General features: G+C 30.6%; 1 protein-coding gene across 3 annotated transcripts; it reads right to left on the bottom strand.

Moving 5' to 3' along the window:
- Window positions 1-285: 285 nt before the first annotated feature.
- On the bottom strand, window positions 286-25,627 carry LOC139512222 (serine--tRNA ligase, mitochondrial-like). 3 transcript variants are annotated; one of them, XM_071299669.1, is made up of 17 exons: window positions 25,597-25,627; window positions 22,799-23,106; window positions 20,247-20,351; window positions 18,542-18,637; window positions 17,104-17,178; window positions 16,345-16,384; window positions 14,763-14,829; window positions 13,361-13,502; window positions 12,166-12,195; window positions 11,111-11,186; window positions 6,997-7,074; window positions 5,664-5,713; window positions 5,262-5,368; window positions 4,515-4,608; window positions 3,548-3,631; window positions 2,611-2,679; window positions 286-390 (listed from the first exon to the last, which is right to left on the bottom strand). In XM_071299669.1, the coding sequence occupies exons 2-17, from the start codon at window positions 23,090-23,092 to the stop codon at window positions 331-333; spliced, it is 1,467 nt and encodes a 488-aa protein (XP_071155770.1). In that variant the 5' UTR covers window positions 23,093-23,106; window positions 25,597-25,627; the 3' UTR covers window positions 286-330. The 3 variants fall into 3 exon arrangements, with proteins under 3 accessions (XP_071155770.1, XP_071155768.1, XP_071155769.1); XM_071299667.1 differs by lacking the exon at window positions 25,597-25,627 and adding an exon at window positions 24,976-25,121; XM_071299668.1 differs by lacking the exon at window positions 25,597-25,627 and adding an exon at window positions 24,976-25,120 and having other exon boundaries at window positions 11,111-11,188; window positions 12,171-12,195.
- Window positions 25,628-27,221: the final 1,594 nt, after the last annotated feature.

Here is a 27,221-nt window from a genome sequence, read left to right as displayed (position 1 = left end):
AGTATCCAGAAGTAAATTTTGAAAAAATAAAATTCCATTTTTTCCGTATTTTACTTATAAATGGACTTTAGTTTTTCTGCGTGGAAACAATTACATTCACTCTGTGGTTAAAGATTTTAAAATTTTAATAACTTTCATAAACTATCCTTGATTTATTCCAAACTTGGAAGCTTCTTTCAATCAAAATACAGTATCAAGACGGAAATTTTTATTGATGTTTTTCCTCATTTTTGTTGAGTCTGCGATTAACAGCAAAAGTAGGCGAGACACTGGGTCCCTTACAAATTTTTTATAAGTCACACATAATTTAGCTTTTTATTTATGTAAATGTTATTTTGGATGTATCCAGTATTTGTCCAGGAATTCCAGCTGAGGAAAACTGTAAGTATCCTACATGAAAAAGAAAATATAAAATTATGTTAGGAATAGATAACAGCAGATAAACTTGTGTAGTTTAACCGATAAGATTATTTCTTTAATTACACCTTATGTAAGAATCCGGGGTTTTGATTGGTTAATAGTCAGTGTATTTTTCACCAATTTACTGTTATCAAATGAATATCGTTCATTTTTAACGTCGCCGGGGTATTTGCTAAAAGGATATGCCTTTTTTACCCTCTCTGCCGTGGTATTTGCCAAAAAATACTCTATCCGACTGGACGCTTGTAACGTCACGATCATCAATGCGTTTTAGTACATTAACATTCGGTGTAATTAAACAGATATATCATGTTATTGACGGGTATTTGCGAAAAATACCAGTCTTGAGAATGAATTTCCCTCGCCTTACGGCTCGTGAAATTTAACATTCTCTCGACTGGTATTTTTCGCAAATACCCCTCCTTAACATGATATATCTGTTCATAATTCTTTGTCAATTTATCCCTTTTTGCACCCATTGTATAAAAATTTTTAATCAACGTGTGGTTCGATTGATCTCAGTTCTTCATTAGTTAAAATCCGATTATGACGTAGAATATTCTTGTTTTCCTCTGAATTTCATATTGTGACAGCATAAAAAAAAGGCGACCATGTCTGATGACGTCACATAGAAAGAACAAATCTTTTTGCAGATAAGTCGCAAAGAAGCAATAATTTTGAAAATCATAAGAGAAACAGATTCCTCCACCAAATCTCGTGTAATACGATATTTATCCACTCTTGACATTTAAATCTTAAATATATAAAACACTCAGCAAGCCTTGCATTTTAAATTTGATAATATAACTGTCTCAAGTGGATAAATATCTTATTACACTCGATGTAGAGGTAGAATCTATATATATATTGAAAGCAAAACAAAATTTTATAAAAAAAAAGAACTTCAGTTTTACAACAGTTATTTCGTTAGAAATGGCTATATGGTGACCTGCATTTGTTAATTTCTGTGTCATTTGATCTCTTGTTTAGAGTTGTCTCATTGGCAATCATACAACTTTTTTTATATTTGTACTGTTAATGGGAATTTTTTATAAAGGAGTTATTTCCCCTATTTTGAGATCTTGTAAAACCAACAAAATGTACCACTGGCTAATAGTTTGTACAAAACAAAAACCTTGAAAGTATATAGGCTATAGCTGTGTAAGACATTCATTAAACAACAGTTTGACATCATGCATTTTCATTAAAAAAATGCAGCTCAAACTTAGAACAAATATGGATAGTTCTACCATAAGTAGACACACTTAAGGGCATACGATACAGTTACAGGGGAGGTCATGATGTTGCTAACGTAAAATGTTATTTTCGCGACGTCAAACTGTGACATATCGGGAAAAGATGCATTTTTCGACTGTTTTTTATCATTCAAACTGATTTAATTTGAAAACGAGTGCATGGACCCCTATTTTTTAAAACGACATTGTGTTTTGTGCAGGGAGATTATGTGGACCAAATTTTATAAAACTGTAAATAGTGCATTCTTTTAATTTGGATAAATATACAGCAAAAAATGACATTTTTTTCTCATTTCATAACCATTTGATAAATATGAGTTATTTTTTAATTAAAAATGCATAAATATTTAGGATACTTATAAAAAACAGAAATTACAAATTATTTAACAAAAAACAATTTGTGTTTATCTTTTAAACAAAAAAGTTATGCCTTTCTTTCGAAAGAGAAAATACGGCCACAAATCCGAATTTTAGCAAATATACCAAATTTCGACCTCATTTAACTCAAAAAGTAGCACATGAAGGTATATTTTTTATTACATATTTGATTTAATCAGGTAAAAAATAGTCTATAGGGAATTTTTTATCAAAGTGTAAATACGGGATCAAAACTGTATGGTATGCCCTTAACCAGAAATTGTCTGTATAATTGATTCCAATGCATGGCACTTTCAAGCTTGTTTGACCTGCCACTTTCTATGCCTATTTTCCAGTCAATCAAGGTTTATATATCTTGAACAATTAAGGTGAAAATAGTTCTCCATTTTGTCATCAATATCAAAGTAACAAATGTATTAAGCATTGGATGAATAGTTCATAAGTTATTGTATGGAAACAACATTAAAGTATTCCAAAAAATCAAGGATTACAATAGATATTTTGCTTCTATAATACACACAAACTGTTTCATACTTTCTTTGTTGTTGTTATTTACCTGTTGTATAGCACCATATTCCATTAAAATGGCAATTAGCCTTGTAACATCTAGAGCCTCACAGTGAACCTGAAATAATAAAATAGTTGCTTTCAGTTTCGTAGATATGTTTTCTTGTAAAAGTGCTTTGAAAGCCAGTGTTACCATAAATGCAGCATTATTATTATTTACTGGTTAAATGAAAAGACCAGTACTATTTACCAGCAGGCTGTTGAAAGCCATTAAATTAAAAGATCACCATATTAGAGATAGCATTTTGTTTGATTTTAGCAATGATAAAGTTATAGTAAATTAATGAAATTCATACATTCAATATACATTACATACTTCATGAAGCCTAACAACTGATACAAGTAAAAGAGGACAGAAAGATACTAGAGAGACTCATAAGTCAGAAATAAACTGACAACCCCATGGCTGAAAAAAAAGGACACACAAACAAACAATAGTACACAAATCACAACAGCACATTAAAGACTGAGCAAGACAAAAAGTAGGGGTTATCTCAGTTGAATTCACTTAAGGTGGTACCCAACACTTTCACTAAAATTAATTTGGCTCGTTTAATTTTCATAAAATTTTGACAAAGTATTTACTTTGACCCTTTAACAAAAATATAAAAAAATTCAAAAAATTTGAACCAAGTGTTTTATCAGAAAAATTACACTGGTTATATAGCAGTTTGACAAACATTAATTTTGATCATTGAGAAGCTTTATATTGCCTTCACAACTCAACGTAATTAAAAAGTTTAGCTGATATTACAGAGTTATCTCCCTGTAGTGTTAGGTACCACCTTAAATAATAAATTCAAAACCCAATTTTACACCCCACAAAAAAATAATTTTTTTTTATAATAAAAAGGCATCATGCATAGAGTTTTCAATATTTTATATTCACATTTACTACAGTATGAACTCATATATTAATTATTTACCATATAAACTGGTAATGTTCCTTTATAATGCCTTATCATTAGTCGTCTGCTGATATAGTCAGTCACCATGGAAACTGAGGATATCTGTAATATACAAAATTTTGCCATATTTTCTATTTGATGTGAGTCCTACTATTTAAGTATTATTACACACGAGTTAAGATAAGGCCATAATGACGAGTGATGCTAGAATAGTAGCTTACTTTGTTGATAAAACCTGGTCTCAATCCTTTCATATAGTTTAGTTGACACACTTGTCATTCGGACATTTTCACAAGCCGTGATACTATTAAAGGCTTAGTTGTCAGAAATAAAATTTGGTTGAGTAGCCATAAAATATTTGTGCTTGAATTCCAGAGTGTAAATGTAACCATGGATTTTCCTGGGTGTCAATTTTTGTGGATTGTGGGAAACTTGCTTTTTCGTGGATATGTGATTTTGTACTTTTATAATTACCAAAGTCTGCATACAATCTCAAAGTAATTTTGTAATTCATTGTACATTTGAATTTGTGATTCACCTGTTCCCACGAAAACCATGAAAATTGGTATCCAACAAATATCAAAGAAGTTACAGTAAGCAGCCATGACATTACATCATGTCACATTCTGCCTAGTCAAGTCATTATTTATTTATGTCTATTTATGTGTTCCCATGAAAACCATGAAAATTGGTATCCAACAAATATCAAAGAAGTTACAGTAAGCAGCCAAGACATTACACCATGTCGCATTCTGCCTAGTCAAGTCATTATTTATGCTGAGAAAAAATTAACATTCTTTTATATTTTGAGCAATGTTGCTGCTGAGAAAAAAATCAACATTCTTTTATATTTTGAACAAATGTTGCTAAATTGAGAGGCTTTTGAAAATAGTGTGTTTTGTTTAAGTAAACATTGCATTAATCTTACAGAAGTTTTTACTTAGCATGTTCCTTTATTATGACAAATGGGTTGTTGCTCACTTACTTTTAAATATTTTTGTAGAGATTTGGCCCAAAACTGAATTTCTACTCTCATCTCCTCTGACCTGTGTAATGATGGTGATGATATTGTCACAATTCTGAATCAACAATAGACAGATAAAATATTAGTTTTTCTTATAATTTAATTCTAAATTACATTTTAAAGCGGAATATTTAATGAAAGCGTGTTGATGATGTCATAGTCACATGACTATATTATGTCTATGGTCTGATAAACAAAACAAAGTCAGCCAATCATAAGACGCGTTACATTTAAAATTGAATTATAAAGCACTAAGATCTAATAAAGGATCTTTTATCGGACAGTACTGCATGTTTCAATTTTAGTAAGTCAAATAGAAAATCAACCATTTACCCTTCCTAAATGGGGACCTAGGGAAATAAATCAAACTCAAATAACATCCTATTGAAACCTATAGATGAATACAAATTTAAAAATGACATCCAATGCATGTTTGGGCTTTTTAGGTGACCTATAGTTGTTAATTTTTGTGTCATTTAGTCTTTTGTGTAGAGCTGTCACATTGGCAATCATACCACATATACTTTTTTTTATTTGATATTGGAATCCACCAAAATTGATATGCTAAAAAAACAGCTACTTTACATTGTACTGTTAAAATAATTTAATTTCTAACAACATTTTTTCTGTTCCTGTTTGTACTTTTGAGTTCGAATCAGCTTTTTAGGACTATCCTAGAATTAAAAAACAAGAAGTAAATTAACATACCTACATGGAATATTAAATTGTTTGTAAATATTCCATAAATAATTTTTTTCTGTCTGAAGTAAATTGTCACATGTTTCCCAGTCTCTACATATAGAAAATGTATTAACCTGCAAAATATTTATTACATTTTGATTTAATGAACATTGAATAAATATATATAGCAAGAAAATACATATTGCAATAATTACTCTGAGATGGATAAAAAATTACCGTACTTTGACCTATAATTGTTCACTTTTTACTCATTTGACTTGGATGGAGGGTTGTCTCATTGGTACTCATACCACATCTTCTTATTTCTATTTACCCCATAAATTTCTTTCCCACAGCTTACATTAGTTAAGACCTTGTATTTATTTTGAAAATGTTTCTTATTAGTATCCTAACTATCTATTATCTAACCTTCGTTGACTGTGTGGCATTAAATAGTCCTAAACTATGATTCTCTCTTTCTGAAAAATAAATCAATGCTGAGTTAAAAGTGAAATGAGATCATTTGACTTGTCAAAAAATATAGCAGTTTTTGTTTATTTTTTAATCTTGTCAGATAAGTTTATGTGAGTTCATGGAAAATAAACAGCTGCACCATGAGCGATGATATGCCCATCATGTTTTCTAAGAAGTGAAATAACTTCTCAATGTTATATCAGAAATTTATAAAAAACTAAAGGGAATCTATTTCAATAGATATAAACCAGGCTATTTCAATAGATATAAACCAGACACCAAAGTTTAATGATAACTGCTCAAAACACTTTAGAGGTATTGTCCGAAAACAGGAAAATCCCCCTTTTTGAAATAAATAAACCCCATTACTTAGAAGCGTATAATCTTAACTTTCTTAAAATCTAAAGTGAGCTTACATTAAACAAGAATGGGTCCCAAGTACACGGATGCCCATCCACACTATCATTTTCTATGTTCAGTGGAGAGTGAAAATGTGATAAAATCTCTAATTTGGTGTTTAAATTAGAAAGATCACATCATAAGGAACATGTTTACTAAGTTTCAAGTTGATTGAACATCAACTTCATCAAAAACTACCTCGACCAAAAACTTTAACCTGCAGCGGGACAGACGGACGGACGAAGGAATGAACGGACAGACTAACGGACGGAAGAACAAATGGATGCACAGTCCAGAAAACATAATGCCCATAAATGGGGCATAAAAATATAAACAATTCAATAATGTTTCATGAGAACTGCTAAAAGCATTTTTGAGTTATTGTCCAAAAACTGGAAAATCCTCTCCTTTTTTAATGAATAAAACCTCATAACTCATGAATGTAATTCTAGATTTATAAAAATCGAAAGGGAGCTGATAAAATCAATTTACCAAAGTTTCTTGCTTATTAAAGAAAGCATTTATGAGTTATTGTCCAAAATCTGGGAAAAAAACCCTTTTTTAATGAATTAAACCTCATTTCTCTGAAATGTAAAATCTATAAAATTTATGAAAAACAAAAGGGAGCTCAGGTCAATAAATATATACAATTCACCAAAGTTTAACACAAAACATGTTGATGACCAACGGATGGACAGACAAACAGACAAACCAACAGATAGACAACAGTATATCATAATACGTCTCGAAATGGGCGTATAAAATCTCCTTTAAATTCTTTCAAATCTAGATTTCTCTTAGATTTTTTGTTTCTTGTAAACAAGTACAAAGAGAATTTCAATCTTTCAATTGCTTACAGATAAATAAATACATACAAGTTATTTCATACCTGGTGTGTAGCTCCGCCCAGAAGAAAAATATTTCATTGGTTCATTTGTAAGGTTAATCCTACTTTTTGCTACATATGCTGAAAAAGTTTTACAGTTATTTGATAAATTACACAAAAACAAATTTAACATAAACTATTTACATACAAATTTTACCAGAAACTTGAACAATTTTAACAAGAGGCTCTCAAGAGCCTGAATGGCTCACCTGAATTTTTTTGGTTTAATCTCTCATCAATGATTATTTTGGCTTTTCAATTTATTTAAATGTTCTTTGAATCGTCCTATTTTCTTCAAAAGCAAAAAAAAATCATTTTCTCCTATGTTCTATTTTAGCCATAGGAGCTATGTTTCTTGACATACAAGGAAATGAAATATAAAATTTATACTAGATACTCTGAAACTCTGAAACTCATTTAGCCTAAGTTTGGCTGAAATTGATACAGCAGTTTCATAAGAGAAGATTTTTTAAAGTAAGTCAACATGATGAACAAATTGTGAAAAAAGTCTTTAAAGGGCAATAACTCCTAAAGAGGTCAATTGACAATTTTGGTCAAATTGACTTATTTGTAGATCTTACTTTGCTGATCATATTTGCTGTTTACAGTTTATCTTTATCTATAATAATATTCAAGATAATGACCAAAAACTGCAAAATTTCCTTAAAATTACCAATTAAGTGGCAGCAACCCAACAATTGGATGTTTGATTCATCTGAAAATTTCAGGGCTGATAGATATTGACCTAATGAACATTTTTACTCCATGTCAGATTTGCTCTTAATGCTTTCATTTTTGAGATATAAGCCAAAAACTGCATTTGACCCCTATGTTCTATTTTAAGTAACGGTGGCCATGTTTTTTGACGGATCAAAAACCAAAGCACACACTTTGTGCAGGATAATCTAAGGAACAACCATGATAAGTTTTAACCAAATCCATTCAGTAGTTTCAGAGGAGAAGATTTTTTAAAGTTAGCAAATATGATGAACAAATTGTGAAAAATTGTCATTAAAGGACAATAACCCCTTAAGGGGTCAATTGACAATTTTGGTCATATTAACTTATTTGTAGATCTTACTTTGCTGATCTTTTTTGCTGTTTACAGTTTATCTTTATCTATAATAATATTCAAGATAATGACCAAAAACTGCAAAATTTCCTTAAAATTACCAATTAAGTGGCAGCAACCCAACAATTGGATGTTTGATTCATCTGAAAATTTCAGGGCTGATAGATATTGACCTAATGAACATTTTTACTCCATGTCAGATTTGCTCTTAATGCTTTCGTTTTTGAGATATAAGCCAAAAACTGCATTTGACCCCTATGTTCTATTTTAAGTAACGGCGGCCATGTTTTTTGACGGATCAAAAATCAAAGCACACACTTTGTGCAGGATAATCTAAGGAACAACCATGCTAAGTTTTAACCAAATCCATTCAGTAGTTTCAGAGGAGAAGATTTTTTAAAGTTAGCAAATATGATGAACAAATTGTGAAAAATTGTCATTAAAGGACAATAACCCCTAAAGGGGTCAATTGACAATTTTGGTCATATTAACTTATTTGTAGATCTTACTTTGCTGATCTTTTTTGCTGTTTACAGTTTATCTTTATCTATAATAATATTCAAGATAATGACCAAAAACTGCAAAATTTCCTTAAAATTACCAATTAAGTGGCAGCAACCCAACAATGGTTTGTTTGATTCATCTGAAAATTTCAGGGCTGATAGATCTTGACCTAATGAACATTTTTACCCCATGTCAGATTGCTCTAAATGCTTTCGTTTTTGAGATATAAGCCAAAAACTGCATTTGACCCCTATGTTCTATTTTAAGTAACGGCGGCCATGTTTTTTGACGGATCAAAAATCGAAGCGCACATTGTGTGCAGGATATACTAAGGAACAATCATATTAAGTTTCATTCAAATCCATTCAGTAGTTTCAGAGGAGAAGATGTTTGAAAAATTGTTAACGACGACGACGACGTCGACGACGACGACGACGACGGACGCCAAGTGATGAGAAAAGCTCACATGGCCTTTTAGGCCAGGTGAGCTAATAAAACATATAAACCAGAAGCAATTCTCAATTTCATAATAATGAAATTTTATTTCGACTTTAAAATCATACATGTACTGTGCTTAAAATCATACGTGTACTGTGCTTAGTAGATTGAATCTAGACAATCAACTGTTACCTCAGATAATTTTTCCTTGATATCAAATTCTTTAAAAATCATTAGAATTTATCTGACTTGTAGTGGTCATCCTTTTTCTGACTTTGAAGATCTTTTACTACATTTCTCAATTTTACAACATAAGGTCTAGATACGGGTTATTTCATTAAAAAATGTATGTGGGAGGGTAGAAAGTGAAGTTTTATTATTGAATGTTGGTCATTGGTCTTTTTTCAGTCTGTGTCTATAACCATTTTGCAAAATGATCTAAAATATGGTTCTTCGTTGTAAGGATATTTTGTAAGTTCCTGCTTACCCAACCCCATGCATTTTAATGAAATAGCCATATATGCATAAGAACAGGAGGGGAGATTTGTGTGCATATGAAACTGATTTAACCCAACCAAATTGTGTGCCTGTACTGTCAGTCTATCTGGACCATGCTGAACCTTATTGTTAGTCTTTGTTTAGTCGTTGGTGTGGTCTTTTTTACTTTTCAATATATTATCCACTTAATGTATTATGTCATTGCAAGAAAAATGTTGACAGATTTGTTTTTCATATATATGTACTAATAATTGCATATATTTTCACAATTTTTTTTTTAAATTTTAACTTCAACTCAGTAAATAAGTCAAAGGCAGTGGTTGACAGGGCTCACACTACTTCAGAATTATAGGGAGAAGTGACTTCTCTTTTTGAAACTAATAGGGAGAAGTGGTGAGATTTGAAAGAGAAGTGCTCATTCGCGCGGTGCGATACAATGTTTGGATTTTACAATAGTATAAAGGGCCATATGTAAATAATGTTCTTTTTATATTGTTCAATTCATATCTGAGTTAAAAAATTACAATTAAAGTAACATTTGAAATTAAAAGTTGTTTAAGTTTTACTAAGGTTCTTGTGAGAAACTACCAACTAACTATCTAGCACTAAAAAAAAAAATTATTTAAAAAAATGTAAAGAAATTATTATATATCAATTACAATCTAATTAAAAATTATCTTGTGTATGACATTCAGTGTTTCTCATAAAAAAATATAAAAGTTATTAAGCTGGGCCAGAATATATTGATATTAGTATTAATAATAGTCTCAGAGTTAAGCAACTTTAATCAATAGTTTGAAACAATCCATAAAAAATATAGGGAATTATATACACCAATCAATTAGATGTAATCAAAAGTCTCTTAATGCGTGTGGAATGCGTAATTTTTCCCTTTGGGATCAATATTTTTCTGTCAGCTGTTCCATCCGTGCGTCCGTCATAATTATTGTAAAAGTACGGATTTCGGTCATAGCTGGTCCGGTTCAGATCCGGAGTTTAGAAATCGGTCAATGGCGGACGAATGCAAGAAAATTTACAAAAATAAACGATGTTTGACAAGTTATTTGGAAAGGAACATGACGTTTTAAATGCAATAAATGGATTAAAAATTTACTGGAGGCAACTTTTATCACGTTTAAATGAAGTAACAAACTTATTTTGCCGCCGAATTTGAGGTTGATGTACGTTTTCGAGTAACAAGCACCGGAAATGCACGAAGTGATAAAAAGTTGTATTTTTATCAAATAACCTGCTACACACTGCGAAGACAATGCTTCAACCTCTTTTCTAAAGATAATGAATCGTTTATGTCTGAATTTCTTTAATTATCAATAAAAAATTGATGTTTCATCAACTTGGTAAAAATTGAAAATGTCCGATGACGGGAGCGACTGAAAGCGACTATCGTCAAGAACAGGGCGACTTGTTTTCGCTTTTGGGGGTCGGGGAAAGCGAAGTGACGGTCGGGAAGGCGACTTCTTCGCCCAAGTCGCCTGGTAGCGTGAGCCCTGGGTTGATGCCGAGGATCACATGATACCAAAAAATTGATTTTTTTTTTGTATACATTTACTGGTATTCTAACACCCAAAATCTAAATCAGCATACCAATAAAAGACATTATGGACACCCCTGCCAAGTAATCATCTGAAGGATTCTCTGGTCTTTCTTTCAATCTTAAAACCTAAAAAATAAATAATTCAAAGATGGTAAACTATTGAATTCCTCCATTTTCAATTTTGCATTCAGTGTTGTCTCAATTATATTTGTTTTGGTGCTTTAGTATTTGCTATTCTTTAACATTGAGAAAGGTAACTCTCCAATCAGAATTTTCAGTGTTTCCAGTACAACCTAGTGTTGCATCAATAATGCAACTACTTTGTGTTAATCTTTCTTATATGTTTTTTTTGTAAATATCCAGTTTGTGAAAGTTCAACAACAATATTTAACATTTGTATGGCAACCAAGAATTATATCAAATAGAGTCAAAGTTGAAGTGCATTAGGTACCATTTCAACAGTTAAAACATTTACTCGAATATAATTTGGACGATAATTTGCTAATTGCAATCAGTTAAGTTCAACTTCATCAAAGTAAGACCAAACACTTTGCTTATACATTATTTTCTTGCAAGACAATAATTGGTTCTAATAGTAGATCAATATGCATGCAATGATAAAAAATTAAGATCATTTTTTTTTTTAATTCAGCCGTCATGAAAACAGAGGTAAAATGAATGCAAGGAAGAGGGTTTACCTGCACATCTTGCATGTTTTTTTTTCTCTAAATTTAAGCATTTGGATTTGACATAGATACTGAAAATGTTTTATCAATCAATCAATGGACAAGATAAAGTTTCTACAAATAATAGATATATGTGAATGTTTAAACCGTCTACATTTTTTTTTCCAAAGTGGAGGGCCTGTAATCCTGTGATCGTCATTGGTTGCTGTCTGTTATATTTGTTTTTCATTTGCTCTTTTGAACTGGTTTCAAAATTTTGTAAGCTCTGGACCTTTAGTAGCTTACTTTGAGTTATAAGGTTCATTGATGAAGGCATATAATTGAAGATATCTTCATCATTTGAGCTTTGGTGGACTGTTGTCACATTATGAATCATATAAAATCTTATCTTGTATTGGAATGTTATAATTCAAACATACCTCCTGATCAGACTCCATTCCACAACCTTCCTACAAAATATAATACATGTATAAAACAGAGTAAAATGATATGCATCAAATATTAAATAACATGTTCATAGATTCAAATGTGTACCATAAATTCAGAAATTATTGCGTGCATTTATTATTGCGAATTTGTCATTTTAGACTAAATACAATTTTAGTTTTGTCAATAGTCAGAAAAAATTCTGTTTGATTCATATAAAAAAATTCCAAAATGGGAGTTTTAATTATTGCGATGATAACTCTGTTGCATTTTTCACAAAAATAAAAACATTGCAATAATTTCTGAATTAACAGCATTTCCAAATATTTTTATATGCACAAAAGACATAATTATAAAATTTAAGGAAAAAAAACAAATAATATGAATAAAATTTAAAATCAAAGTGCTTGTTAACACTGAAGGGTAAAGATTGCTTTAGTTTATAAGTCGGAAGTAAATATAAATATTGCATTGTATAAACCACTGGTTGTAGTTGATTCAATTTCAATTCTGTACAAAGAAAGATAACTCAAATCTTTAAAGATGACTTTCACAATGACATCATTGATATTTTTAGATCAGATATTAAATTCCTGAACATTGCAAAAGTTATGTAATTTTCTTCACAAGTATAACATAATTTTGTGAATTGAATATCTGATAGATATAAAAAAAAAATGTGGTATGAGTGCCAATGAGACAACTCTCCATCCATATATAACTTGTATAAGTAAATAATTAAAGGTCATGGTACATCTTCAACACAGAGCCTTGGATCACACTGAACGACAAGCTATAAAGGCACCAAAAGTGAATAGAGTAAAACCATTTAAACGAAAAAACCAATGTTCTTATCTATATAAAAAACAAGGAAGGAGAAACACTTATGAACCACATCATCAATCGACAACTACTGAGCATCAGATTCCCGACTTAGGACAGGTGCAAACAAATGCAGCGGGTGTAAACGTTTTATATAGGTACCAAATCTTCACATATTTCATTGATAAATATTTTATTGATACATATTTTATTGATAAATATTTTATTAATAAATATTTCATTGTTAAATTTCTGGAAATGTTCATAGATTGGATGTACTCTTTTCATAAATTAACAACTTTAGTGCATGCCAACATTATACTATCATTGCAAAAAGGTTAAGAGACACTGATTTTTGTTTCTTACCACAATCAGAGGTTTAAAAAATTCTGGACATGTGAGTTGTGTATAGCCATCATCTCGTAATCTTTCACTAAAATAATTTGTTAAAGCTTGTTCCAGTAAAGACAAACTGTCTTTAAAATAAAATGCTCTGTTTCCTATATTGCTGAAAAGAAATATCCAAATATTTACAACTTGCAAGAAAAAAAATTGCATTAGGGAGCTACCATTTGATTTTTATGGGGGGGGGGGGGGGGCTAGGATGAAAAATTTTGTCCTGCATTTTTTTTTAGCTGTAATCTTTGTCCTGCCTTTTTATTTTTCACTCTGTTTGGTCTTGCTTTTTTTTTTTTTTTTTTTTAGTTTATCCTGACTTTTTTTTACCTAAATTGTCGTCCTGACTTTTTTTTTGGCAATTGTCTCATCCTGCCTTTTTTTTTTACTCAAAACTCTTGTCCTGCCTATTTTTTTCAAATTTCATCCTAGCCCCCCCATAAAAATCAAATGGTAGCTCCCTTATAAATACAAATACAAATATTTCTTAGCACAAACTCATCAACAATAAATGGTTACGGCTCATGGTATATTAATTACATAGTTAATCATTCATAATAAGTATTGTAAATAATGACTATATTAATATGTGATATTATAAACAATGACTATGAATTAAAGACATATTGACAATTATATAGAGTTTGTGTGATGCACATTTTAACGTATTGTCATAAGCATTAAAATAGTGTTTAATATATCTTTTTTCTTTCTTCAAGTTGGATAATTTGTTAATATGAGAAAATTCTTCTGCCTGCTTAAAAAATCAAATAAGGGCTATTCCATAAAAAAATGTATGGGGGGTTGGAAGGCACATTATATTAATAATACATGGGTGATGGGTATCAGAGTAACTTTTCACACTATAATGCACTATATATAGCTATAATTCTCAATTACAATTGTCTGGGTGGCGGGTGCTGACCAAAACTGCCTTCCAACCCCCCATACATGGAATAGCCCTAAGCACAAATATTTCAAAACTTGACATTCAAACACAATTTTTCTTGATGTAACTTTCAACTAATGAAGTTCTTCTAAGTTCATGAACTCTTCAAACCGTTTTTTTTTTAAATTGGTTTTGAATCATATAACTTATATACAGTATTTGAACTCGGAATAATATATTTCAGAATTTGCATCTTTCATAATCTCTAAATACTTAGATAATTTTTGCTATTTACAGTCTCTGTCTATCTTAAATTTTAAACAAAATCGAAGAAAAATAATTTGAAGATTATCATTTAAACTCCATTGAGTAAATTCAGGTCTAGACATCTTGGCATTATTGTAGATCCTGTATATCTATTATATAAAACATTTTTTTGTCAATTAATCCTTTTTTTTTCTTCATTTGATCTATTCCTCTTACCTGAATTTGATTAAATCAAACAATTCACCTATTTCTATATGTGACAAAGATTCTGATTTATCTGTATCTGAAAGAAAGAAATATTTCAGTAATTATTGTGTCATTACCAAATAATTCTTATATCATTTGAATATCTTTAAATACTTGACTTGGATTGGTCAATTAGAATTTTTCTCTTGATTCACACATCAAATAAACCATGTTTCCAAAATTACTTTCGTGATCTATTCATGAGCGATACACATTCTTGCAGAAATACTGGGATTTTCAGCAAATTGAGACTATAAAACAATTGCGTATCAGTTGTTTCTATTCTTAAGCATATATAACAAAAAGAAAAAGAAAATTCAGCAAAGTTTCAAGAAGAATTTGGTGAATTTACGTCATGGCAAAACACCACGTCATACGAATGAAAATTTTCAAGGGAAAAATTATTTCGTTACATGTACGCTTCAAATTCGGACAATATTTGATTAAAATGAAGTTTTTGAGGTTGGTGCTATTTCATTTTAGATTCTGTTGCCTTTATCGGAAATTTATGGTTTTAAAAATTCAAGATGGCGGCGTACTCCTTAGTTACAATATGCCATTATGATTTTGATGGTAAATATAGCAGCCATGAAACAAATAATGTAAATTGATAATTGCGTTTGTTTGGCTGAAGAATTATAAGGATTAAACACATTTTTTCACGAGGTTATAGATGTACGTGTAAACCGGGTCTCTTACTCACAAATTTTACAAAAAAAGTCCTTCGGACTTTTATTCAGTTTGTGAGTTAATCGCCCCGGTTTACACATCAAAAACCTCTAGAAAAAATGTGTTTAATACTATAATACAAACAATTTTATAAATTTAAATAAAGTCTGTATACATGTCATATAAAGACCAAGTCACAAATTTAAACTAGCTCTGACTTAAACAATTTTTCTTTTTTTTTCCCACAGGTTTTTATCTTTGTGTGATGATGAAATAAATTCTGACATTCAAACTCATACTTCCAATCACCAGTCAGGCTATTGAGCTGGCCAAAAATTTACTATTTCAAAAGTGGTTCAATGAAAAACATTTGTTAGTACTATCAAAAGTAGAAAGACACTGTTTACTAGGAATAAGGTTGAACATTTTTTTAGCACTTTCATATATAGAAATTTTGCTTTTTATTTGTAGGTAAAACCTAGGTATATATATGTTTTTATGCCCCACCTACAATAGTAAGAGTTTTTGGTCAAGGTATTTTTTTTATAAAGATGAAGTCCTTTCAACTTGAGAAACTCAGTTCACATATGCATATGATATGATCTATCAGGTTTTAATGCTATATTAGAAATGAACATAGAAAATGAAAGTGCTGGTGGGGCATCTGTGTACTATGGACACATTCTTGTTTCACTTGGCAAAAGTTAAGACAATCCTGACAACCTGTCGTTGTAATCCATGCTTAATTTTTTTTATATTCTGAAATGCTGTCCTTTTGATTTCTTTCCTTGTTTTATTGTGAACTGAATAAAAGAGTTGTAGAGTATGTGTCCTTACAATTCCACTGAGACAAAGAATAAATGTCTATAAAGTAATTTCTCACCAATGTCGAAGTTTTCTTCCACTCTGTCTTCTGATAAAGGCTAAAAAATGTAAATTTATCATAACAAATTGCAGTTACTTGTAAAAACATACAAGGTAAAAAATATATGTATGTCTCCACATTTTGTGATCAGTCTCAAGTAAGTATACTTTAAATACATCTTGGTTCCACATTATAAGCATGAGGACACTTGCATATAGAATTAGTCTGAATACAAACACAAAAGACATCAAACACTAGTTTTACAATCTGACTTTATACTGCAAAGTACTTTACCATTGCAGTGTATAAATTTCAAGATTTCTAGTGCATAGTCTATTTGAGAGGTTCACTTTTCGTGTTCTCTCTGCCCATGAATCTTCTCTATCGTTGTCTTCAAGATTTTGGGGTTTGAATATTCTTGATGAAACATTCATGAAGTCTGAAGAGTGCATTTGATGCACCATATTTACAAAGTGTTATTTTCATAATCATGATAAATGCTCATAATCAAAGTATTTGTGGAAAATCTCCAATACAGATTTAAGATTTGCTACATTTCTAGCAATTTTCTTTAACTGCTGAGGAAATATTTTACCATCAAGAAATAATCTTTATAATAATTGTACTTCAATAAAATGCATGAATTTGTTGGCCTACTATAGGAATCAAGTATCCAATTTCCAATCAGAAGTGACATAAAAATAATAAAATATTACTTCCAATGGGGTTTAAACATATTGTGTGTGAAAGAAAAAATTATAAATAAACTACACTTACAGTATTTTCATGCAATCTGTTAGGTAAATTAAGTGAGGTCAAAGCAACTCTTTCGGCTGTACTGGTCACTTCAGGCTGAAAGTAATTAACAACATCTATAATTTACACAAATATACTTTAAAGGTATTCAGTATTATATAGATTAAACAAGACAAACCAGAATGCTATGAATTTTTTTTGTGATGTTGATGTAGCATTTATTTCTTTTGTGAAGTGAACATTTCTATAAAAGTCAAGTTATCAAATGGTAGTATCTATGTATGTTGATTTTGTAGCAGTTCAGTGTTTCTGTTGTTTTGTTGTTTTCCTCTGCTTATTGAGGTGTTTCCATAAGTTTTAATTTGTGATCAGGACTTGCTTTCTCTTCATCGATTATGAATTGAACAGGGCTCGAATACAGTTGCCTTTATTTAAACCCACAAGATGTTAATGTGTCTGTGTTCATGTTAGGGCTATATCAGGGTAAAAAATTCGGCTCTTTAATATTTTGATATGGGTTGGGGCAGGTCACGAAGTTCAAATGTATGGTTATGTATGCAAAGTAAAATGCAATTGTATCGGTGATGACCATTAAAAAAAGTGTCTTCCAACCGCCAAATATTTAATTTTTTTCTTGAATAGGCCTTTGATAGTATATGTTTCTTGTAGCTTGGTGTGTGGTTGCCAATGTTTATGTCATTGTATGTTTTCCCATTAAGAGACTGAGTGCTTGGCTAGTACATGTAGTAGTTCTTTAATAATCTGTGCTCGTAGCTTGACTCAAGAAAATGAGCTTGACAAGTTGAATACCAAACATTTCTTTTATTCATGTGTATAACCTATGTACTGCTGCGACCAGATAAACATGCATATGTTTTAACATCAGTTTCCAGGCAAGAAAAAAATTGCTGATACATTGGTGTATAACGGCAAATATTACATATCAGGGAAGGAACATGTTATAGAGATATGAATACTTATAAAATGTGTCAATATTCTAGGTCACAAGGTAACAGTCTGCAAGAAGACTTGTCACCCTACCCGGCTTCCTTCTACATCATTTGGTCTCCAGTGGAAAGTTGTTTCACTTTCAATCATATCACATCTATCAATTTTCATAAGAAACATTTTTCTGATTCTGGGCTGATCAATCTTTCTTGCTCCTTAATGTGATGTACCTAGCAGAGAAGCAGCAATTCCAATTTCAAGTTTATGGTTTTACTCAGACAGAGAGCACACTACAGTACGTTATGACAATTAAGTGGTTTGAGCAGGAAAAACAGAGAATTACAAAATGTCTCCTTATTTTTACATTGGTTTTATCTTTTGTTTACCAAAACAAATGTATGTTGTTAAATCAATAAAAAATTGTGGTGTTTTTAACAAAGTTTGAAGAAATGATAATTTCGTAAAGGTTTGTCTCATTAAAAATCCGAAAATTGCCAGTTAGTGCTCTTACAAATAAATCTTTGATCTTTTTCTTCGTTTCTCTTCCTATTGCCACCACATTTTTAAGCTCTTTTTCTATGTCATCTGAAGATTCCACATTTTCTCTCTACAAAACAAAAACAAAAAGAAAATAATATCAAATCTAAATCTACAACAATAAAGATATGACAGACAGAATTTTCAATATGTCATTTTTTTTTTATAACTTTTATGCAGGTAACCATCAAGCAACTTCAGATTTTTTAGGTTTAATCGAACCAGTAATTTGGTTTTAACTACTACATCTTTCAATATACAAAAAGATCTAAAGGTACCCAAGTACAAATATTATCATCTGTGTGTTTTCAACTTGCCACTGAAGACTGTTTTACTTAAAATTTTGGTTGAAATATCTTCTTATCAAATGGGATTGAGAAAAATTGTGGCATAAGTGTAATCTTGGATCAAGGTTCAAGTTATTTTTAATGAAATCTTATAGATTCTGGAATGGTTTGAAACTACATTTGGTAAATATAACACACATAGTTTTTCTAGCTAAATTAACTTTATAATATATAAAACTCAATTTGGCCTCTCAACCAAAGACCAATGAGTTCTTAAATCCCTTTATTTCAAGATTATTGCCATATTTTTTAACAGGAACTTCCAATGTTAAAAAAAATTGATATGTAAATTTTTTTTAAATTTATTTCATCAGTTCTTTTTGAATTAGTCTATTATAGTCCTAAAGCAACATTAACTTATTTTAGCTGTAAAATAAAATGATGTTCATGACTGATGCCTAATTCCCTCACCTATTATTTATTTTTTAATTTAAATCATCAATGAAAGTAAAAGTGATCTATATAATTAAAGTGTATGCTTTTGTCAAGTGACGTAATACATAAACTCACAAGAATCCTTCCTCTGATTTGTAGTTACTTAGATCTGATATTTACAGCAAACTTTAATCTGAGATCACCCCTAGTTTTTGGTGGGGTTCGTGTTGCTCTGTCTTTAGTTTTCTATGTTGTTTCTTGTGTACTATTATTTGTCTGTTGTCTTTTTCATTTTAAGCCATGGCGTTGTCACTTTATTTTTCGATTTATGAGTTTGACTGTTCGTGTGATATCTTTCGCACCTTTTTTAACATGAAACCATTCATGCTTAAAAAAATCTGGGACCAGAATGTATCAATCAAAAGATAATTCTTACATTGTTAATTGCAGGTTAGATCTGGACTTTCATGCAAAACTTTAGACTTGCTACAATTCCCTTTCTTTTATTTCTTTCGTACTAACTTATATTTATTGAAAACTGCCAGTAGACTGATTGCCCTCTGCAGATCTCCATATAATGGTAATCTCTTAGTTATAGCAGTAAAATTGTTAAAGGGCAAAATTGAAAAAAATAAAATAAGGAATTGACATGTAGCAAGTCTAGCAAAACTTAACCAAAATCAAGGATGTGTAAAAGGAATTGAAGGATTTCTAATTTATGGTGAAACTTTGTATAAATCATAATACATCAATGACAAAAAGTAAAATCTGTCATAATTTGTATTGGCTTAAAAACAAAGGCATGCAAACCAATATGTTCAATTTACACATGTATTTTCCAATATCATCAGATTCTCCTGCTCCAGTATGAACCTTTAGAATCATCAGGCAATTTCATGTGACACAGATAAGACAGACTTCTGTTTTCTGAAAAAGTTTAATGATTATATAAAATACCTTAGCTTGAAAAAGGACTGCTACTTTCTTTGTGCATTCTTGTTTTTGTTCTTCTAACTCCAATTCTCTTTTTTCCAATTCTTTTAGTTTTTTGTAATCTCTTTCCTAGAAAAGTAATGAATTATTAAATGAAATTATCAACTTGAATCTCTATTACATATATTTCTATTTGAATAGGTCAATACTGTTTGGAGTAAAACATGGAATTATTATCTATAAAGTTTTTCCATTGATCTACTGTCTGTCCAAAAAAATGTCATAACCCTAGTAGTTAGTACTTGGAATGATTTATTTTGTCAGTAAATTTGAATTTATTTCCAGTAAAAAATTATAATTATACAATTGTAATTAAACAAAAAGGTTGAAACTACCTCAGGCTGAATCAACCTTCGATAAGTTGATCTTTGATTGTTTTAGCCATTTTGTTTAGGTCTTCCAGATTAAATTCTAACAAACTTTATATTTTTTTGTTTTTTGTTAATCTTTTACTGTTATTTTATATCCTCAACCACTTTTTTTTTTGCTGGCAATGATGCTAGATAGACTCTGACTCCAGAATAACATTTATTTTTTGGCATTTAATAAACACTGGGAGATAAATGGAAAGGTCATGTTATTCCCCAGGATGTCCACTTTGGCATTAACAATAGTTATTAATAAATTAGATTAGTCAATGGTGTATTTTCCATATGACATTGAGAAACGTTTTCATGAAAAACAATCTAATGATAAGAGGTGTTAATAGTTTCCTTGAATTATTGACTATTTCTATCATCCGGCTAGTAAAAAAAGTAACAATTTATAAAGTTATATATATTCACATACAACATCTCTATACTTGTATATGCTTTTTAATTCAACAACAATCATCTACTATCAAAAGTAATTTTGTTAAGTATAACTGTACACAACCCAGGGATTGAAGTTAAAATTTTGGCATGGTAGTCCACAGCTTATATTTTATAGCCCACATATATAGTCCTATACAAGAAAAGCCTACACCAAATTTTAGGGGACATTGGCTTTGGGTCCCAAGTTCAAAGCTGAGACATTTTCACATGTATGGTTAAATTTTATGGGTTTGAAGTGAGATTCATTTTTCTGAAAAAATTCTTTCATGATGCGGCTCCTAGAGGTTAAAATCCCTTTTTTCACACAATTATTAGGTCTTTCCACTTTTCTGTGGAAAGACCTATTGTTTTTCTTCTGATTTAATTTTTTTTTTTTTTCTTCCGCCAAATTTTGTTCTTGCGATAAACATTTGTTTCGCAATATGTCGCTTAGATATTTGGTATATGATATCGAACAGTTTATGCGCTTTTGAAATTTACCCTGCGTAAGCAATACTTTTCTTTGTAGGAGCTATCTCCCCAAACACTGTTTTCCTTGTGATCACAACTCCTTCGCAACCGTAAAAGATTACGACAAATTTATTTTACAAAATTGCTCGTTATATCCTTCGCATGATTTGTCCAATTTCGACCGAAACAATATGAACGCTCCATATGAGAGTCATTTCCCTTTTTGTATTTGAAATTTTGAAATGTATTTTAAACTGGAACACCAGTGAAGTGATAGAGACTAGGATCTTTTGATTTGAGGTCCTTGGTCCAAAAAAAATGAAAATTAGGTCAAGCTCAAAGGTCAAGGTCAAAGGTCAAGGTCATATTCTAATTTTTGAATTTGTCTTATTTTCACTCATTTTCATTAACCTTATAAGATATCGACAAATTATTTTGTATAAATTGTTAGTTGCGACATGCGGTAACTAAATAATTTTAGTTGAAAGGGTGCGTAAACAATGAATGGGAGTTTTAGCTCCTATCATATCTTAAATTATGTTTAAAGTGATATCACTTATTAACCATACATATTAGAGACTAGGGTCTTTTGATTTGAAATCCTCAGTTTGTGACCTTGAAATTGAGGTCAAGGTCATAGGTTAATTTGACATTCTAGATTTTGGCCTTTGCTTTAAATTCATATTTATACATCATAAAGCCATATGAACTGACATTTTAGACTGATTTTTTATATTTTAATATCAAAATAGATATAAACTGGTGGAAAGGCCTTCAATTGTTCTCTGAACAATTGGTTTTTAATTTCTATTAAAATTAAGTTCTTTGCTCACATTCAATAACTCTATAGTTTTTACGCATTTATTCTATGATCCTCTGCTCTCAAAATCAGCACAAATGGTTAAGCTCAATCATTTGTTAAGAATTGAAACATGTCCAATATCACTACACAGAAATCTTTTGTTTATGCACAACTTTTGTATTCCTCCATTTGAGGCACATAAGGGATATTGACCCAAATACAGATGATATTACAAGATGAAAAAAGTATCATTATTGTACCAGGAACTTTAAAACCTAGCTAGTAAGCTTCCATATAATTTTTCCAGATAGAACTATCGTTTACTGTTCAAAATTTTGCAGTGTAAAGTCTTTTGGTTGTCAATAAAAACAAAATTATTAGCAAGAATATATAAAACCTGAACAAACATAATAAAGTGACGTTACATATAAAATATCAAAATATCATACCAACTGATCAATATCTATATCATGGATGTTCCTAGATGACAGTTCAGAGAGAAGTTGACCTTTAACCTTTAGCCTCTCTTCAATATCAATGTCAAGTTCAACTGGAATATTCTCTTGATTCACTTTACGTTGTCTTTTGGCAAATAATGCAGATTTTCTATACTTATATTCCCCAGCTGTGCAATAGAGCCGGTGTTGAATGCTGGGAGATTTACCATGCTTATATCTCAATTTCAACATATGCTGACATTGTGAACTTTGGCATAATGCTATCATTCTTCGAACAGGCTGCATTTTGTTCTTTAAAACTACAAAAAAAGATGTGACATATATGTCATGTATTCAATGTACATATTTTATTTGAATCTTGTTTTGAGCACAATCAATCAGACAACAATGTTTGCTATTCCCTTATTCTACTTACAATAGCCTGAATAGGATAAGAATTAATTTCAAATGGTCATCCCCTCATCTTATTATTGCTGCATTACAGTACTGAGACAATAAGTCTTTTTGGCAAAATATGCAAAACTTCTCCATACCATTCATACCTTTATAGAATAAGATACATATTTGCTTTGTGACTTCAAAATTATCCAGGTAAAAGCAGCAATTGGAAGATCATGTATCAATGATAACCGAAATCAATATACTGAATAAATGAGACTGACTTTTACATTTTGGATATATATAGTTTTTTTTTAATTTAAGGCTGATTTTTTTTTTTTTATTCTATTCTATATGCAAATCATTGATGATACTATATATTCATCCTATTGTTAATGTAATACCACTGAAGTGTCAAGACTATTGAAATAGTGAACTATCAAACTGTCCAACAGTCGGACCATCACGGAAAAGGTCAATAATCGACAACATTGTTATTTATTCCAATACACATGTATGCTTCTTCTGTGGGTCAGCAAGCCTCAATACTGAAGAATACAAGTATATATCTGGTTGGTATTCTATACACAAAAAAGTTAGTACATTTTTTTTTGTACTAGAATCTTGCAAATACAAATGTAAAAAGAAGAAAAATGGCTCATTATCATGATTATCTTTCCATCAGATTGCCAATGATATCAAATTCAAAGTCTTTCAACAGATACAAATAACAAAGGATAACTTGATTTGCCAATGCAAGCAATAACCATCCCCTATTGTCACTAAGCGGCAGCCAGTAAAAAAAGAATAAAAGTTAATGCAGATATATGCATTGCTATACAATTTTCTGTAAATTTTCAGTTCATTCAGAGCATTTTAAAAAAATTCACATTTCTGCTGTTCCATGGCAATGGTGATCATTTTAGAAATTCTAAAGTCAAAAGTCTCATCTATACTTGCCAGTTAATGAAATATCAAGTTTCATTAGGTTCAAAGCATTTTGAAATCAATTTGATCTACTTACTTAAAGGAACAAAATATCAAGTTATCAGGAATTTCTTATATAAAGTGTTTATAGCCTCTAGCCTCCTTAATATATGGCATTTTTGCAGTTTCCATGGCATCAGTGGCTATTTTTGGGATTCAATCAGATTAATCTCATCTGAAAACTTGGTCAAATACTTGGTTGCTAAGATTTCACATTGAAGAAATGTAAAGATCTTACATGTCTTACAACAGGGAAACAACATGATACCAACCACAAATACAACCTGTGTAAAACCAAACTAGAACATCTAGAGAAAAAAAAACATTGGAGTAACGATTAACAACAAACAAAACTTTGAGCAACACATGAATGAAAAGATAAATAAATCAAACAGTACATGTATTTATATATGATTAATAGAAAGACATTTACCTGCCTCAATTTGGAAATATTCCTACTATTGTTTAAGCATTAGAAAGATATATGCTATATGGAGATAATATAAAGTTAAAAATATATCAGCAATTGAAAACGTTCAAAGGGCAGCAACGAAACTGATACCACACTGCAATTTATAGTACATGTATGAAGAAAGCTTGAAGAAGCTTAAATTTATTACCAACACTAAAATAAACAGCAATGAGACATGACATGATAGAAGCATGATAAAGTGTTGCCTTACTTGTTAACATACAATATAACTTCACTAACTATGGAATATGACAAGAAACTGGCCTATCATGCCAATACAATATGGTGCAACAAAATATAATATCAAACATGTTCACTGAACAAAATTCACCAATTTGGAACACCTTGCCCATCACTCATCAGTGTTGTTGAAGCACTAATTATTCAGATGTTAGAGAGTCAACTAGTCACATTTTGAAAAAACACTGAGTCTGACAGATTGAGATGAAATATAACCAAGGATTTGTATAGACAGTATTATAGTAACTATAGTAAACAAATCCTTGATATAACTACATGTCTAGAGCAAAAGCTGACACAGGAACTGACACCAAAGCAAGTCAAGAAATGACTGAAGATCTGAGCAAAGTGGTGTGATCTAGCACTTAGTTGCAGACCAGTGGTGGATCAAGGGGGAGGGGTGGTTCCAGGGGGTTGGAACACCCCCCTTTTTGGGACGACCAATGCATTTGAATGATGACATATGGTTGGAACCCCCCTTTATCCTGGGTTTGGAACCCGCTTTTGAAAACGGTTGGATCAGCCCCTGCAGACTATGTAAGATCAGCACACCATGCATGTCATAAGGCATAAGAAATAAAGAAAGAAATGACAGAGAGAAAAAACACGTTTTCACGCACAAAAAACAACATGGAGATTTTCAAAAGTTAGTAATTATGTACTAAATATGTCTGTGCAGTCAAATTTTACAATTGCATTGGTAAATAATTACTTATTGTGGTAAATCTGCCTTAGAGAAGTTCTTCAATCTTCAATCTTTGTCGTGATGACAGAGTAATCTCTCTTGTAAATTATCCTCTCTTGTAAAATAATTATCACAATTGTAGTTTCTCCTTTGTACTTATATATTGTAGGTGGCGCTTTAAAAATATTATAGAATTATTGAATGAAGTGAAATAAATTAAAAAAATGGTTTATTAGGTTATTGAAATAGAATTTGTATTATTGCGTTTACTACGATTTAGTCCACAAGGGCGCAGACATTTTGGGTCAACATTAAGGTCATACAATTTGATTGGATAGCGTGAAGAGAAGTATAATTGGCGGTAAAATTCAAATAGAAGATGGACGGTAATGTACTTTTATTTTTGGTTTATGGTTTGCACATGCATTTAATTGAATTCTATCAATGAATATGTCGACCATCAATTTTTAATATATTATTCAGGTTATTTTTACAAAATACCTTGTTAATACAGTTAAATCATGAGGGTCTGGATGGGGTTTACAGAATACAAAAAAATCAAGAATAGACAAAAGATCACAAAATGAAATACAGAATGAAAAATCATAGGGTGTAAAAATATAAACAAAAGAGAATAATGAACAAAATTTATAAATGATATAATAGAAAAACGACTTACAAACTTATACAGAATTGAAGGACCCCCCACCCATACCCTCACCCATACCCTCATTCATAAATGGTCCTTTTGTACATTTCTTTACAATAAAAAGGAGGGCTTTTGAAAGGTTAGCTTGGTCCCACTTTATAGGATATAGAATATAAATGATGAGTACTATTATTCTATATATTTTCAGAAAGATTAATTTATTCAAATTGTATAAAATATGTTTTATTGCATTAAATATTATCAGAAGTGTTTAAAAAAAATTCTACTAGGTTTGATCCCATATACAATTATAAATATTACAAAGTATATTTCATCAGCCAGATCTAATTTATATTAATATAGCTAGGTTAGATTTTTCTATCAGGAGACTTGACAATTTAACCCAAACGCCAAGTTTGAAGATAAAATAAAGAAAAAAGGACTTAGATTTGATGTGTAAGTTTTATCTGTATTCAAGATTAGTTGGGTCAATAATTTCTTATTACGACAATAGTATTTAGTGAGTAAAAATGAGGTTTGTCTCGTCCGTATTTTTACTGAATTTTCACGGTCACGTTTTTTTTTTAAACAAATTTTATTCACAAACATTGAAATCACACATTTTTCGTCAGATTCTGACATAGCGACATGTAAAAAATGCAGTGACTGCCGTTACATCTTTACATATTTTGCATATAAATCAGGTCATATATATATAGTTATGCAATCTTTGTGCATATTTGTTTCTTTTCAAATTATGCATGTTGTGCAACAACTTGTACAAACTGACCTTCGACACTACGAATACTTATTAAAAAGTGACTTAAAATTAGACAATTTGAGTCTCTATCATGTTTTAATGCATGCTAATGATTTCCTATATTTTAAAAGTATCTACACGTTTTCGACGGTGAATATTTTTCATATGCTGTGTTTTTAAATATCTTCATAAAAGGTTTAAAAAAAACCTTCTATTGTACTTATATGTTTGGAGAGAAAAAGC

Source organism: Mytilus edulis, chromosome 2 (genome assembly GCF_963676685.1).
Source record: "Mytilus edulis chromosome 2, xbMytEdul2.2, whole genome shotgun sequence".
Classification (NCBI taxonomy): Eukaryota; Metazoa; Mollusca; class Bivalvia; order Mytilida; family Mytilidae; genus Mytilus; species Mytilus edulis.
The sequence above is the reverse complement of the archived record's forward strand: the minus strand, read 5'-3'. Positions and strand labels throughout refer to the sequence as shown.